Source organism: Esox lucius, chromosome 17, assembly GCF_011004845.1.
Source record: "Esox lucius isolate fEsoLuc1 chromosome 17, fEsoLuc1.pri, whole genome shotgun sequence".
In the NCBI taxonomy this organism is placed as follows: Eukaryota; Metazoa; Chordata; class Actinopteri; order Esociformes; family Esocidae; genus Esox; species Esox lucius.
The window spans coordinates 14,580,051-14,596,788 of NC_047585.1; the positions used below are offsets into that span (position 1 = coordinate 14,580,051).

Genomic DNA, 16,738 nt, shown 5'->3' on the forward strand with positions numbered 1-16,738 from the left:
CATTTACCGACCTAACAGAGCTGCTACACCACGTGTAAACTCCACTGCCATACGACTGTACGGCAAGGCTATTCACCTCCTTGTCCTGGGGGGGATGAAACACTTCTGGGTTTTCTGTTTAGGAGAGGATAAAAACATGAAATGTTTCAACCCTCCAGGACCAGAGTTAAATGGGCCTGCTTCGTGGTGCGGCCAGACACCTGCTGTAGTCAATGGTACCGGTTCCATCAGTGTGGATCTAACAGCAGAGAGCCCATTTGTCTCTGATCGACACGCGCGTAAACACTATACAGAGTGCCTGAAATTATAGCTCTCAATGCTTTTTGGTGGTTAAGAACTGTATTCACTCAGCTCTGTAGTAGAAACCCAAAATGAATGGTATGTTCAAAGAGAAAGAACGGGATGCTGTAGGGTTCGTAGTTGAGGACCAGGTATATTTCTGTCAACCAAGTCGGTGCATTACCTCATGAACATTTCCTACTGAATTCAATTGGGCCTGCAAAGTAGACAGCTAGCCAGCTCAATTATTAAAGCCCATCTAGGCTACGCACCCATTTTGGACCTCGGGTCAATAGATTCCTTACAGGAGTTCGCTACTGACTGTAGCAAGTGAAGCAGCTGTGCCGAGGTCATGTTCGTAGTAACCACTACATAAACCATCAGCACACTGTGATAATATTCCCATCCCTGCCAATCTAGCTTGTCAGAACTGAAATATGTTGGTCAACACCAGTGAAACGGCATGCAGGCGGGTTCTCTAGCGCTCCGAATGCACTGGCTTTATTTGAAGAATGGTTCACAGATTTGAAAGCGTAGTGATAGCTTTTTGGTTTCCAGGTGATTTGAGGTGCTCCAAACCCCAATATGCCTTCGGATACAAAACAGTTACACCACAGACAGAACAAACGTGCAGGCTAATCCTAACCAAGCATCCTCGACTGTGACTGAATCCCTATGCAAGGTAACATAAACCAACTCAGCCACTTTCTAACCTCATATTCGTTATCTCCAGCACTGGTGTCTACCCATTGTATCATGAAAACCGCACATCTGTGATTTGTGGTAAAAGAGAAGAGAAATGTGCCTAAGAAAATTTTCTGCAACATCACAGGGTATGATTGAAACTAAGAAGATGAAAAGAAGGCTAAACCAATGCAATGAGTTTCTAACCAGAGGGAGGGCATCATGTTGCTCCTCACATCACTGTAAGTATTATACTGTCACTGTTTAAGTGTGCAACTCAATGTCCTCATCCAGTAGAATGAAAAGAATATGTTCTCTACAAAAGCACATACAGAGCTTAGTTGGATGATAGCAATAATAAATTAGGGCTGGAATATGTTGGAGTCCCTTTAAGATGGAGGTAAGTCCTACGATGTTGTACTGAAAGGGGAAATCCGTGAAATGATTAGAGGATAAATTGAATCACACAGGACCAACCAGGCTACACAGAGCATCTTAGGCTCTGAGTCTAATGCAGATTCAAATGTTGCAGCCAATACAGTTCAAAGTCCAGGCTACACGGTCCATACATTTGCATAGATAAGGGATATGAAAACCCTCAACAGTGTATAAGACTTTGTTGCACTGACTGAGTGACTAATTTCACAATGCTCAAAGAACAGTTCAGTCCAACAATGATGCATCACCGCATGCTGGCTGTCCCTCCCTGCATGTTGCATGCAAAACATAAAACATGCCAAATAATGTCTAAACACTCAAGAGGATTTCTCCACTCACCAACACTATTAAAAACATGAAGTACTACCTACAAACAGACAACCATTCTGGTCTTCAAGACCCGAGAACCGTGGATAATGTGGAAGGATAGAATTGTATAACATTGAGCAAAATGGGCAATTAGAGATCAATAAGGAACACCTTTCCTTATTATCCAGATCTTTGAGGGCAGTACAATCATATTTTATGGTACACCTCGAAGTCCCTCAGAGAAAGAGCGAGAGAGCAAGGGTGAGAACAACACTTTGCATGACAATTAATGTCTCGTCATGCACATATTCAATGCCCTCCCCATTACTGCTCAATAACAAAAGCTGTAATTCGGGGAATACTCATCTATGCGCATCAACAAAGTGAAAACCAAAGGTTTACCTATATACCTTTCATTATTTAAAAATGACTAATGATTGAAATCTAAACCTCAATCTAAGTTTCTAGACCGCAATTTCACTGTAGATGCGATTTAACGAATGTGACACTAGGTTTTCGTGGGATTAGCAAGTTTTGGAAATAAGACTACTCACTAATTGAAACATACCGCAGAAACGGCACATACTGAAAAACACTTCAGGTTGGCAGGCAGACAGACAGCACACTCTTAATGACCACCAGAAGTGGTTCCTTACCCGAGGTGCATCCATACTAGTTCTGGAGTCAAACGGTACTACTGCAAGTCAAATATTACAAGCCTATAAACTAAATCAACACAACCAACATGGCCTAAAAGTGCTTTTTTCTCCCCGTTTTGCAAGTAGTTAGATAAACCTGCCAGGGATATTGGCAAATTTGTAATTAGTTACAAGTGCAGATAAAACATTAAAAAAAACATTAGTTAGCTACAATGACAGCCGACGAAACGCATTCCAACAGCTGAATTTTACGACCAAATTTACCAACCAGTCAAGATAGCTAGCTAGCTCAAAGCTTCCTAGCGATAGAGCGTGCGCACAGTGAGTGACAGTCCGGCTTGGCTGTTTGTTTGGACAAATCTGACATTCCCAAGTTAGCCACTTAGCTGGGGTAAACAGCTGGCTAACATTTTAGCAATCCACCTTCTCAAACGGTCCATTTTATTGGTAGCTAGCTAGTTAAAGATATGAAAGAAGAATGCTATCGTGGCGTTAGCTGTCAAAGTTGCTCAGTTATCAATGGAGCTAGCTAACTAGCTAGATGTCAAGTTAGAGTTTAGCTAGCCTAGTTGTTAGCTGTTACATAGCTAGCTATCTAGCTAACGTAGCTAATATGATCAACCAAGCTATCATGTTAGCTGGCATCGAGTTACCAACCTGGATCGTTACGAATAATCTCCCCAGATGCACCGTCCCAACAAAAAGAAAACTGTCAAGGCCTGATAGCTGAACTCAATCCCCAGAACTTCAGTGCAGCTCACTTCCCCATGAAAGTCGTCCATTTCATGGGCCTCTGTTCAACTTCCATTCCCATGTTCTTACAGCTCACTTACCCTGGGTATGTCAGGTCGTTGCCTTGGTCCAGAGCAGTGTTGAAACAACTGCCCCTCCCCTTTCAACTCTTCTTCAACAAGAAAGTCCCTCAGGTGCCTATGCTCTTGGCGTTTGTCCTAGCAAGGTAAGACCCGTTGTAACCTCGCCGGTGTGCCCGTAGCGTCCTCTTCGGCTTCTACGCCTTTTCCCGTTCGCCTTTCTCTCGACAGCCAACATCCGGGACTCCGCCGTTTGCTACAGCTACACAAAAATAGCTGGAACTACTTTCAATACAATTCAGAGAACGAAGCAGATTACTAAATGCACTGGCTACATTACAGCACACATCGATGTACACAGCCACAAAAACTAGTCCCCTCCTTGACAATCCTCTCCATGGATATCACAGATTTATATGTCTCAATCTCAAAAACTACTTTATTAAAACTAAAATACTATATGTACTATTCAATGTTTTGTTGTATGCTTTTAGTATCTACAATATGCTAAAGGAGTGACTATTTTACTATTGAAATGATACACTATATACACTATGTTTACAAATGCTACGCTGTTGTACGAATTATCCTGTTAGATGTAACATGATCTTAATAATGTTCATGGGACAAGTAAGGTTAATTAATTTGAATAATTAATACCTTGCTGGACGCAGAAATGTCTAATCACTACTATAGAACTGGGTTGTCTCAGCTTCCTCATACAATTTTTGTTTGGACAACAGAGCCTCCAGTGGAATTACACTGAACATACTTTACCTGAGCTGCAAACAGGTTGCAAATTATATTGGTCCCTGACCAAATATGTGATGAGAATAAGCAAGTGAATTTCAACTGCTTTGTGTGCACAATGTTGCAATAGAGACCCCGTGATTTTGAAACCATAGCCAGCTATGGAGATACTGAGCTATCAACACAGCAAATTAATAAAGAGTTATTGTGCAGTCGATAGCTGTATCACTTCAGGACAGGTTAATGTAGCATCCCTGTGAACTACTGTCTTGCCTTGCCAAAGGTGTATCTATATGGCACAGAAGGTATTATAGTGCTCTTTCCTGTGATGCGATGCCCTGCTTTATTGCGCTCCTGCAATCACCACATCTTGAGCCGTTGTTTCGAAGGTTGACCATATTCTAATAACGGTTTGTGCCCTAACAGGCTGATACCTATACAGAGTGGCTTTATGAAAGCATACTACAGCCTCTGCCAAGCGATGTGGCAGTACGCTTGTTTTGTCACTGGGTTCAATAACTCCATAACGGCATAACTGGCGAGGAACCGGTTGATCCCGCGGTCTGTCAATGGAAGTTTGCCTTATTGGTGTAGCCTTGCTCATAATCCATATGAATATCTTGTCAAGACAGAATGAAATGTAGATCGAGGTCGGTCAGTCAGTACAAGTGTTATTATTATTTACGTGTGGTAAATAGCATATGTTTACAAGCTATCGCTACATTTATTTTGTAATATTCTTTATTGCGAAGTCACTGGACACTTTTACCCCCACGACGGTAGGTGACGACATAGCCCGAATGATATTTGTTCCAATTTGATAGCTAATTGAAGAAGACAGCACCAGGAAGTTAGCTTCAACCGCTAAATAATCATCTTGGTGCCTTTAAAAGTAAGGAATGTTTATTTTTATTGATACGATTCCTTGATGTTTTAGGTATTCACTGGCAACTGCAATACGAGTCGAGTAGTCTTAAACGCTTATTTAATGCCGAGGTACGTTCTAGTAAAACGCATTCCAGTGCGCCTATTTCCTAACGTTGTTTTCTGTCTGCTCTCTAAGTTTAGTTTGAAGTTGTAGCTAGACGACAAAAGTGAGCCCAACAATATTTATGCTTATCGGTTAACCTGCTATCATGTCAAATAATCAACCAGGGACTACTATACTAAGAAGTCTGTCAAGGTTACAAGTATCCTACTGCTAAAACTTCTCTAACTGAACACTAACAAGTATGGTTCCTCTTCGCCCATACATTGGGCATGTCATTTTTGTTGTGTAAACTGATGTTCCCCTATTCCCGTTGTGACCAGGCATGGCAGACTCTGGGCCCCTTAGTGCAGATGGGAATCTGCCTGCAGATTTTGCTGTTCCTTCTCATGTAGAGGAAGTCAAAGTGCAGATGGCAACTTTCGCTGCACGGCACAGCGCTGCTGGGCGTGTAGTGGTGCTGATCACCTCGGGAGGTACCAAAGTCCCCTTGGAATCTCGCACCGTTCGCTTCCTGGATAACTTCAGCAGCGGCCGCCGTGGTGCCTCCTCGGCAGAGTACTTCCTTGAGTTGGGCTACGCCGTGATATTCCTCCACAGACACCGCTCCTTATATCCGTTCACACGCCTCTACTCAGGGATTAATCTGCTGGACAGCCTGCAGCTAGAAAGTGGAATGGGGGGTTGTAGCTCTGGCCAAGTTGTTGTCGTTGACCAACAGGCCCTACCCAACATTGCCAAAGTCCTTAAACGTTACCAGGTGGTGAAAGATGCAGGGCTTCTTCTGTCTGTGGAATTTAGCACACTCTCTGAGTACCTGCACCTCCTCAAAGCAGCAGCACAGGCACTCAGCCCCATTGGTAGGTACTGATGCACAGGCACTCAGCCCCATAGGTAGGTACTGATGCACAGGCACTCAGCCCCATAGGTAGGTACTGATGCACAGGCACTCAGCCCCATAGGTAGGTACTGATGCACAGGCACTCAGCCCCATAGGTAGGTTCATGTTAATACGCACTCAACCCCAAAAGTAGTTACTGATCGACAGACACTCAGACCTGTTGGTAGTTTGATTAATATGCACTCAGCCCCATATTTAGGTACTGATGCTCAATTAGAAGTAGGAAGGCACCAAATGGACAGTACACGAGTGTGCTGGGATATCTAATGAATTCTGGTTTCACTCCCCTCTCAGGGTCCAAAGCTATGTTTTATTTGGCTGCAGCAGTGTCAGATTTCTACATCCCAGTGTCTGATATGCCTGAGCACAAAATCCAGTCTTCCGATGGACCACTACAGGTAAGTAAAAGCCATCAAACACGAAACCACATGGTCTTTATCAGAGATCCACTATAAGCCAAGCTTCTTTTCGGTTCTACAGATCAGTATGAAGATGGTCCCCAAGATGTTGTCACCGCTGGTGAAGGACTGGGCACCACAGGCCTTTGTCATTTCCTTCAAGCTGGAAACCGACCCATCCATCTTGCTGGAGAGAGCTCGGCGGGCCCTGGACACCTACCGGCACCAGGTTGTAGTGGCCAACATACTGGACACCAGGCGTGGTTATGTGGTGGTGGTGACCCCTGACACTCAAGTTGAGTTGGTGCTGACAGACGAAGAAGCAAGCAGAGGCGTGGAGATTGAGGACAGGATTGTCAGTAACCTGAGTGTAGCTCACAGCCAGTTCATAGCCCAAAACCAGGCTGCTTGATTGAATGAGCTGGCTGGAGGTCTAAGTAGACACCATGTGTGTTGAATCCATGTATGTTTATTTAGGATGTTCAGACTTTTTCGGTATCTAAATTTGCTTTATGTAGCCCTGGATTAGACATTCATGAGCAGGTTTCAATACTCACTGTATGCCTTTATTTACATAACAGAAAAGCAATCGTTAAGCATCTCTCATCATACCAAATTATATCAGGAGGCAGATCACAACATCTGGTTTGTAAATGAACCAAGTCAGACTTTACGAAGAAGAACTTTATAACTTTATAGTTTTTACATTTCATTACAAGAAAGCAGACTTGTCCCGTCATGTCACAGATGAAAAACATGTCTAATGATACATTACAGTTGGGTGGGTTACTTGAGCTTGATACTCTTTTTAACTCCAGCACGAATACCAGACAGCTCTCCACTGTAGCGCGTCTCCTCACGCCGGACTTCACGGACCTGAAATACATGGAAGATTTCCATTTATCTGAACTTGAACACTGGACCATTTTTAATTTGACTTATAATTGACATGGAAATCATACAAGTGGTCTATTGTGTACACCAGTCCTGTACATACAACATGGTGGCAGTCCTGAGGGGTGTCTGCTGGTGTCAGTAATGCTAGTATGATCATCCATAGGGTTAGTATACAGTTCATACTCTGCAGGTTTATATGTAGTCTACAAACCTGTCCCTTTCTGCGGATCTTGGCTCGTCTGAACTTCTCTCTGTGTTTGACTCTGGGGTTGCGGTCAATCTTCTTTCTCTTTGGTGTAAGCCCCTTATTCTTAGCCATCTGTGAAACAAATAGAGCAACACGTTCTAATTAGACCAATGTTTTCAACCAGGGGATGTAATCTGTTATACAAAATAAAGATCTGTCCGATATGAAGATCAGGATTTTATGTATTGGGAATATTCATTTTCTGATAGTGTGCTATACACAACATCAATAGAAACTACATTGGTGCTGATCGCATTTAGTTAACTTGTCCATTGTGGGGTTGACAGGCTGGTGGTCGGCCAAGGTTTATTTCAGTTATGCAGCTGCAAATGGATTTTCTTTTCAAGGTTCAAAAACCTGCCTGATTCACAGCAGTCTCAAGACTAACCATTGAAAGTGTTTCCTTCTGAAAACAGATGTATGCTAGGCCTATTAATTTTCACGTAATTTTTCAAAGTTATAAACAAATCTCATCCATCTTCCAAACCACACTACTCAGCATATCAACCGTACAAACTTCTGAGTGGTGTTTCAAATTGGAACGATGTTATCTAATCTGTAAACCCAAAACTTTTACAATGCGGGAAGCAATGAAATTAAAACAAAAGAACTAAATTCACTTTACAACATCACAGGGAAGAGAAAAGTATGTTTTAGGACCCAAGCCTATTTTCCTGTACTCTAAAGTACAAGTACGGGTCTTCGTTCTGAAAATGATGACTTAAAGTATCCAGATCCTTGGCAGTTTAATAAAAAAATCTCAGTTTCCCAGTCAGAGATTTAAGCCTAGTCCTGTACTAGAAGTCAAGCTACATTTATTTTTAGTACTGTACTAGGCTTCATCTCTGTCTGAAAAGTTGCCCCATAGGGTGTCTATATAGAAGAACATGCTAACATTTCAACCAATCAAAAGCACAGTGGACTCTTAATTGACCAATAATCTTTTTTCTTTTTCAGGGAGAGCCATAAACAAGTTCAGAATGTGCATAACAGCTAAGCTGTAAGATAACTACTGTGTCCGTCACTAACAGTGTGTTTAAAGAAGATTATTAAGGGTGTCACCGTACCTGGTAGCTAATTTTTCTCTTGGCATCCGGATACTCCACCTCATCTGCTGCCACCTCCAATCTGCAACCAGAATAACATCTCCCATTCAACCTTCCCTAGCTCTCCCATGTCACCCTGCTGCTCCACTGGCTTCCAGCTCTCATTCACATTTTCAGAAAACATCTAAACCCAAATGTTTTCAAAAAGCATCTAGAACACCTTTACACTGTTGCCTTTCTAGTAACAACTTCATAGAACTACTATGTTGCATGGTTTTTCCACATGGCTATCTTAAAAGGTATGCACTGACTAGAAGTCACTCTGGATAACTGCATCTGCTACATTACTAGTGTCAAAGTTAAAATGGAGAAACTCACCCCGCCTCATCCTGGGGATCTTTGCTCTTGCTCTTCCTCTTCAGCTTCAGCCTCTCCTCCACTCCTCTGTAGAAACGCAGAGCAGCCTGCTCATCCATGTCAGAGTCTGACTCTTCAGACACTTCAGCTTCAGACTCATTTGATACCTGAAACACAGCGGGCGATCCAGCTTCAGCAGGCGTGACAGTATGCCAAGCACATGGCAGAACGTGTCAACCTTAAACCCGTATCTCACCTTGCCCGTCTCTTTAGTGATCCGCTCGCTAGCCTTTGGCTTTCCCGTTGCCTTCCTCTGGTCTACAGAGAGCAGCTGGTGCAGCTGTGGGGCTAGCCGGGTGTCGACCTCGCCCATCTCATTTATGAGCTGCAGGGAGATTCGGAGAACCAAATTATTACCGGGCACGGAACCATGCTGACGTGCAGTACAATACACACTGTTCACTACACGCGTCATCGACCGTAGACCAATAATAACGTCTCCACTCACATTTCGGTATGTCAGCAGTCTTTCAATCACTGGGTGGTTGTGGGCGGGGATACGCTTTGCTTTCAGGACCAGGTAAAAACTGATGTTTGTGCAGTAACTAGGAAGAGGTATAAAAATAAGAGTCCATTTGCGTTGTTTACCCAGTTAAAATTACTAATACAATTCACACTTACTTCAGATAAAGCTGCTGTTTGGTCTTGAGGAAGTCGGCGCCCTTGCCTGGTGGGATTCGTCCATCGTTGACCATCTCCAAAAGGGGCTGTAACTCGTCGTTCAGCTCTGCCAACTGCGCATGACACCATAAGCCATTGCTACAACATTACCACTCAAAACCACCATCAGTGACTAAAACAGCAGCATAATGTAACTCCCGTTACAGATTAACTCAAGTTAAATTAACTGTCCAGTGTTTCCAGATTCCCATTAAATATTAGCTGTAATTACAATAGATGGATATGAGTAACAGAATACATTTCAATGTGAGATTTTCACTGGGCAGTTCTACAATGTCTGAATTCAACCTCACATACAGTACTAGTTAGGTTGTGCTTGTCAGACCTTTGTCTTAAAGTCCTGAATGAGCTCCAAAAGTTCTGGTGAATCTTTCTTCAGAAGCTTCATCTTCTCCTTTTGAGACATCTGCTTCAGGTCCTTAACGATCCTGTCCTCTTTTTCCACCTCCTCCTCTACAGCAAACTCCTACACACCAACATAATAGCAACATGAGGACAAATGGAAAACATGTATCTTAAATTTGAAAGCGTTAGAAGATTGAGCAGGTATATTTTGTAGCTAATAATGTGTACCTGAAGAAGGTTTAGATCATAGTCCTCCTCGCTAAGATCGGCAGCCAGTCGCCTTTGTATGTTCTTAGCTTCTTCCTCTTCTTCCTGATCCTCTGCCTCCACATCTTGCTGAGATTTCCCCTCTGCAACAACAAAGCAGCAAGTGATTTTATAAAACAGCCACCACCAAACAAACTAATGTTTACCATCCAGAAAGGTATAGAATTCAACTAAAATAATAGTCTCAACTATATGACAAAATTGAAAAAAACCTAAAACTTACTGGCAGCCACATAATCAGAGTCATAGTACATCTTTTTCTTTGATCCCCATGCCATATCACTGGGGAGATCTAGGAGGGAAGACAGACACAATCAGTATGTTAGTTCATCAAACATGAGGTGGAACTTTGAGCAATACACAGGGAAATGTGAGACATGTAAGTAAGGCATGGGTCAGTGGTTAACTACTAGGTACAGCAACTGCTTCAGCAGGTTGACATGGGCAGTTATTACCATCATCCTTGTTCCCCTCTAGATCACTATCCATATCAGCCTCCTCTTCATCGTCGTCCCCCTCATCCTCTTCTTCATCTTCTGAATCAGAGACGTCCAAAGCCATCACCTCCTCCTGTAAACAACAAGTTACTCATCAGCTCAATGTGACAGCTGGAAGTTACTTAAGTGCAACTTCATAAGATGCAACTTGGCAGTTGCTGGCCTCTTACTCACCTCTTCATCATCATCCTCCAGATCACTGTCCATTTGAACACCACGTGCCATGAGTTTCTATGGTGGAAAAAGACTGACTGTGAGAGAAGGCTCTAAGATTTCACGAAATAACTTGAACTACAGGTATGGAAATAGAGACTCACAGAGATTTTTTCATCATGGAACTCATCCACCTTATCCTTGGTATACTGTGAGGATGTCTGTTGAAAAGATTAAAAGGCAATTGAACTGATAAATTCTTAAATGCAAAAGCAACAATGATAACTCCAGATCAAGTAAAAGATACACGCTATAGCACGGTTAACAACATCGCAAAACACTGATATGATTTGATCTTATTTCCATGCCTACATTATTCATAATATATATAGATGCATAATATGCAGCATGTACCTTATCTGGCACAGACATATCCTTATATGCTTTAGGGTCATCTTCGTCAAACTGTTCAGTCTTCTTCACCTTAGGATCGCGTTTTTTTCTAAATGGGGTAAAAGTGGAAGTGTCACAGCCCGCCTTAGCGTAAGACCATCGCGAGGTAAAATGCCTAGCAACAACATGCATCCATATTAAACTACATAAATTGCAAATACATCTAGCTGTCTAAACGTACCTTAGCGCTCGAACCATGTTGAGAATCTGAATGGAGGAGCTAGTTAGCTATCTTACGATGTTGGAAGATCCTTTAAAATCTGTTTGTAAGTGATTTTCCAAAAATAAATGAAATTAATAACATATTAATACTTAATTACAGTTCTCGGCAAAAACAACAATAATGTTACTACTCCTGCGACTAAATACATACAAAAAAACGTAATCTACTGCTAGTAACTTGAGCTTCACATTTTCTTTCACAGTTTCCTTCCACGTGCTTCCGGTTTTTTCTTATTCGCAAGTTGTCCAGAGAAAATAAACATACTCGTCATACCACCATCTAGTGACTGAATGGGAACTACTATTTCGGTGAAACGCATCCCCTTTTAACAACTTCAAATTTGATCGTATAACTGTATCAAAATAAATTAATTTCAGTCAGACTTTTTCATCATTTATCGACACACCCTAATCTACACGTTCAAGTGGATTTTTAAAATGTATTATTGTTACATGAAATTATATATTAAAAGTACAAAACTGTTTTAAGTGTGAATGGGCAACACCCCAAGAACTTCACAAATCTGGCCTGTATGCTAGGGTGGCAAAAAGAAAGTCATTACTTAAAAACGCCCACGTTCATTCTTGTTTGCCAAAAAACACGGAGAATTGTTTAGTCACGTAGCTAAATGTTTTCTGGTCTGACAAACCTACAATAGAAAATGTTGTCTTAATTGTAGTGTTACGTAAGGCTCAAACCCAACACAAATCACCCAAGAACACCATCCCCACTCTGAAGAATGGTGGCAGCATAATGATAATAATAATGCATTTTATTTGGCGGATACCTTTCTGAACACTCAATGACTTAGTACAGTTGTGCTCAAAGGTTTGCATAGCCTTGGAGAATTCATAATATATGTACCATTTATAAAGAAAACATGAGTGAGCAGGCAAAACACATTTCTTTTATTTCTTATGGGATTCATATTCAACTGTAGGTTATAACAGAAAGGCACAATCATAAAACATGGCAACAAAGAAAAAAATTAAATGACCCCTGTTCAAAAGTCTGCATACCCTTAGTTCTTAATACTGTGTATTGCCCCCTCCATCAATGACAGTGTGCAGTCTTTTGTAATAGTTGTTTAAGAGGCCCTGAATTCTTGCAGGTGGTATAACTGCCCATTAGTCTTGGAAAATGCCGTTTGAGATCTCCCCAGGACTGGCTTGATGATATTATGGTCAGGAGCTGTGATGGCCAACCTTCACCGTTTTCTGCTGTAACCACCAAGTTGGAGGGTCTACTTGGCCTTGTGCTTAGGGTCATTGTCGTGCTGGAAAGTCCAAGAGCAGAAGAATGCAAATTGTAGGCCAGTATCTTCTGATAATGTGCTACATTCATCTTGCCATCAATTTTCACAAGATTCCCTGTGCCATTAGAGCTCACACACCCCCGGAACATCAGTGAGCCCCCACCATGCTTAAAGGGTGGGGATGGTATTCTGTTCACTATAGGCCTTGTTGACCCCTCTCCAAACACTGCGCTTATGGTTGTGACCATAAAGTTCTGTTTTGGTCTTGTCACTCCAAATTACAGTGTGCCAGAAGGAGTGAGACGTGGCAAGATGTTGTTGAATATTTTGTATCCGGGCTTTTATGTGGTGTATTGGCGCAGTAAAGGCTTCTTTCTGGCAACTCGACCATGCAGCTAATCTTTGTTCAACTATCGTCATATTGTGCTCCTTGAAACAACCACACCATCTTTTTCCAGAGCAGCCTGTATTTCTCCTGAGGATACCTATGGCTTTTTTTTGTATCCCGAACAATTCTTCTGGCAGTTTTGACTGAAGTCTTTCTTGCTCTACCAGACCTTGGCTTGGTATCAAGAAATCTCTGAATATTTCACTTCTTAATAAGTGATTTAACAGTACTGACTGGTATTTGCAAGACTTTGGATATCTTTTTATATTCTTTTCCATCTTTGTGAAGTTCCATCACCTTGTTACGCATGTCTTTTGACAGTTATTTTCTGCTCCCCATGGCTCAGTATCTAGCCTGCTCAGTGCATCAGAGCTAACAAACTCTAACTAACACTAATTGCAATTTAAAAAGCCACAGGTGTGGGAAATTGATCTTTAATTGCAATTTTAACCTGTATGTCACCTTGTGTGTCTGTAACAAGGCCAAACATTCAAGGGTATGTAAACTTTTGGTCAGGGCCATTTGGGTGATTTCTATTATCATTATGATTTAACAAGGAGCCAAACAACTATGTGATTATAAATGGATTCATATGATCGCTATCCTTAGAAAAAAGACAGTTTCTTTGCATGATCAGTCATATTTTCAAAATCAATGCCAAAATGTCACAATTTCTGGCAGGGTATGCAAACTTATTAGCACAACTGTATGTGATAGATTGATTTTATTAGGAAATGTATCATTGATATAAATCCAATAGGCAATACAAAATGTATTAAGTTATAAACGGGTAATAAAATGGTAAAAAAATAACTTTATTATAAAGTATACCTGTAGAAGCAGTTAATCCATTTTCTACTGGTTCAGCCTTTGAGAGATAACTATTGATTAGTCATGCCTGCAGAATGCCTGCCTAAGAGAAAGCATTGTGTCCGAGCATCTTTATTGATTGCTCCCTTTTCAGGGTGTAACAGTGGAGGCACTGCTGAGATGAATGTGACGTGGACCAGCTGTCTCAGATAGATGTCCCTGATCATCATTCAGCCCGTCACATCTACAGCCAAGGTGGACGGTAGCTGCATGGTGTTTCAACAGCTGTGTAGAGACTTGCGTGTAATCTGAGGCCAACCACTGGTGCAGAGAGTATCGCTGACCGCTGATATCGTCAACAGGTAATTGACTGAAATGGATCCTTCAGATCTAGAAGACTTGAAACTAGACGTCGGTTGCTCTATATACATTGACAAGAGACTCTTTGATTGAAGTTTGTGATTTTCTAAACATTGCTGGTTCACATTTTGAAAAGGTATCAGGAAAAAGTATCTCCACCCTCGTCTCTTTGAGCCAGACATAAATCCTCAGTGGGCTGAAGGCATTGAGTTCTGTGAGCTCAGAAGTGGAGTTCCACCTTATATTGTTCTTGATATGCAAAATCCCACCGATCATGATATTAAATTGACAGGAAGAACTATTGTGGGTACTTCACTGCAAGTTCAGGCAGTATATCCGGCTAAAGTGTTAGAGAAACCCAATCACTACCCTCCAGTGTCAGTGAGCCATGTGAATGCAGAAACTGAGCAAGCAACTGACACTCCTAGGGACCCACCAATTGACCTGAACCATCTGAGTGAACCTGAAAGTGTAGCAGTACAGAACATGCTCCGTGAGGAATTCTCCTCTTTCTCCAAATCAGAAGATGACATTGGATGTATCGAGAAATTGAAGTTGAGCATATCATTGAAGGACATAGACCCTGTCGCACGCATTTATCTGTCTGTGCCGAAACCGCTGTATAAAGAGATGAAAGATTTTCTGCACAATCTTATTGCACAAGCAACTCACCTTATGCCTCACCAGTTGTCTGTGTAAGGAAGAAGGATGGCAGTCTGCGCCTTTGCATCAATTATCGAGAACTAAACAAAAAGACCCACCCTGGCAGACAACCGATTCCTCAAGTGCAGGGCATCCTTGAGAGTCTTGGTGGCCACTCGTGTTGTTAGACGAAGGAAAGGCCTACCATCAGGGTTTTATGGATGAAGGCAGCAGGTCTTTTACTGCATTTGTGACTCCATGGGGCCAGCACGAATGGATAAGAATATAATGAACGCACCCGCAGCCTTTCAACGATGTATGGAGGAGTGTTTGGAAGACGTGCGAGACAACATCTGCATCCCCTACCTGGACGACACACTAGTGTAGAGACAATCCTTTGAGAATCATGTCAACCATGTCTAAAAAGTACTTAAACTGTTGAGAAAGTACGGGATCAAATTGAAGCCCAGCAAGTGTGAATTATTTAAACATGAGGTCCGCTATCTGGGAAGGATTGTTTCAGCCGTAGGTAGCAAGATCGATCCAGCTGACACCATCGCTGGGAGATCCTTGAAAGAGAAGAGACCAAGTAATGTAGGAAAGCTAAGAACCATAAAGGGCTTGTTACGTTATTACAGGCAATACATACAGGAATTTTCCCATATTGCGGGACCACTTTACTACTTGCTGAAAGGGACAACAGAAGACAACAATCTTCCGCAAAACAAGATAAACACAAGACGGGTGACAACCAAGTTTAAAGGAATGCCGTCACACAAATCAATTGTGTGGACTGAAGAACATCAACACTTATTGGAGCGGCTAATAGACTCTTTGAGCCACCAGTCACCGAGGACTGGTTGAGCCACCATTCCTCGGGTTCCCAGACTTCTCACAACCATTTGTCCTCCACACAGATGCCTCAAATCAAGGCCTCTGGGCAGTTCTGTACCAACACCAGGATAGCCTACGGTTCCCGGACACTTACTGCCTCTGAACGGAATGACCATCTCCACTCCGGAAATGTTGAATTTCTTGCTTTGAAGTGGGCAGTCACAGAAAAGTTCAGAGATTACCTGTATTATGCACCCACTTTCACTGTGTTCAGCAATAATAATCCACTTACTTATGTCCTGTCGAGTGCCAAACTTAACGCAACCAGATTGGCAGATTTACACTTTACTATCCGGTATCGTTCAGGCAAGGAAAATGTGGATGCTGACAGTCTGTCAAGATTGCATGTAAACATTGAGGAGTTGGACAAATGTAAAGGTGGATACGAGTATATATTAGTAATCGTTGATCGCTTCATTCGTTTTGCACAGGCTTATGCCACCACTTCCAAGTCTGCCAAAACAGTTGCTGATCGGATATTCACTGATTATGCCCGTGAAGGCTAATAGGAAGCCAGTGAAGGCTAATAAGAAGGGGTGTAATTTGTTCAGATGAATTTTTACCAGTGAGGATTCTGGATGCAGAGTTCTGAACCAGTTGGAGTCTGTTGGTGAATCTTTTGGGAATACAGAGTAGAGTGTTGCAGTAATCGAGTCATAGAGGGCATATATGAGTGTTTAAGTGCAGGCAAGTGACAGAGAAGGGCTGAGCCTGGAGATGTTGCGGAAGTGGAAAAACAACATCCAGGTAATTGTTTTTATGTCTGATTCAAATGAAAGGGAACTATCCAGGGTCAGTGGTGATTGAGGTTGTGGTGTGGAGCCAATGAGCATGACCTCTGTGTTACTGCTGTTGAGTTTTAAGAAGTTTTGTGTTCATCCAATTATGAATGTCTTGGAGGCAGTTGATGAGGCAGATGGGAGTATGGGCAGTAGCAGGTTTGGT

At 42.1% G+C, this 16,738-nt stretch overlaps 3 protein-coding genes across 5 annotated transcripts in view; 1 reads left to right on the top strand and 2 right to left on the bottom strand.

Annotated features, from left to right (window-relative positions):
* Positions 1 to 3,445, bottom strand: part of foxj3 (forkhead box J3) — a 70,760-nt gene extending 67,315 nt beyond the window's left edge. Inside the window, exon 1 of the mRNA XM_010882034.5 lies at positions 3,203 to 3,445. The gene's annotated coding sequence lies outside the window, so the exon portion shown is untranslated. The remainder of the gene's footprint in view (positions 1 to 3,202) is intronic.
* A 1,272-nt stretch (positions 3,446 to 4,717) lies between these two features.
* On the top strand, positions 4,718 to 7,538 carry ppcs (phosphopantothenoylcysteine synthetase). Of its 3 annotated transcripts, none has more exons than XM_034287540.1 (4): positions 4,718 to 4,823; positions 5,243 to 5,779; positions 6,115 to 6,218; positions 6,301 to 7,538. In XM_034287540.1, the coding sequence occupies exons 2-4, from the start codon at positions 5,245 to 5,247 to the stop codon at positions 6,628 to 6,630; spliced, it is 969 nt and encodes a 322-aa protein (XP_034143431.1). In that variant the 5' UTR covers positions 4,718 to 4,823; positions 5,243 to 5,244; the 3' UTR covers positions 6,631 to 7,538. The 3 variants fall into 3 exon arrangements, with proteins under 3 accessions (XP_034143431.1, XP_034143432.1, XP_034143433.1); XM_034287541.1 differs by lacking the exon at positions 4,718 to 4,823 and adding an exon at positions 4,836 to 4,927; XM_034287542.1 differs by lacking the exon at positions 4,718 to 4,823 and adding an exon at positions 5,065 to 5,161.
* Positions 6,888 to 11,672, bottom strand: utp3 (UTP3 small subunit processome component). The gene is made up of 15 exons (XM_010882031.4): positions 11,403 to 11,672; positions 11,183 to 11,270; positions 10,933 to 10,989; positions 10,790 to 10,846; positions 10,574 to 10,688; positions 10,342 to 10,410; positions 10,080 to 10,201; positions 9,832 to 9,972; positions 9,447 to 9,559; positions 9,274 to 9,370; positions 9,022 to 9,150; positions 8,787 to 8,932; positions 8,430 to 8,490; positions 7,327 to 7,434; positions 6,888 to 7,094 (listed from the first exon to the last, which is right to left on the bottom strand). Exons 1-15 carry the CDS (start codon positions 11,417 to 11,419, stop codon positions 7,005 to 7,007), a joined length of 1,410 nt encoding a protein of 469 aa, XP_010880333.1. The 5' UTR covers positions 11,420 to 11,672; the 3' UTR covers positions 6,888 to 7,004.
* Positions 11,673 to 16,738: the final 5,066 nt, after the last annotated feature.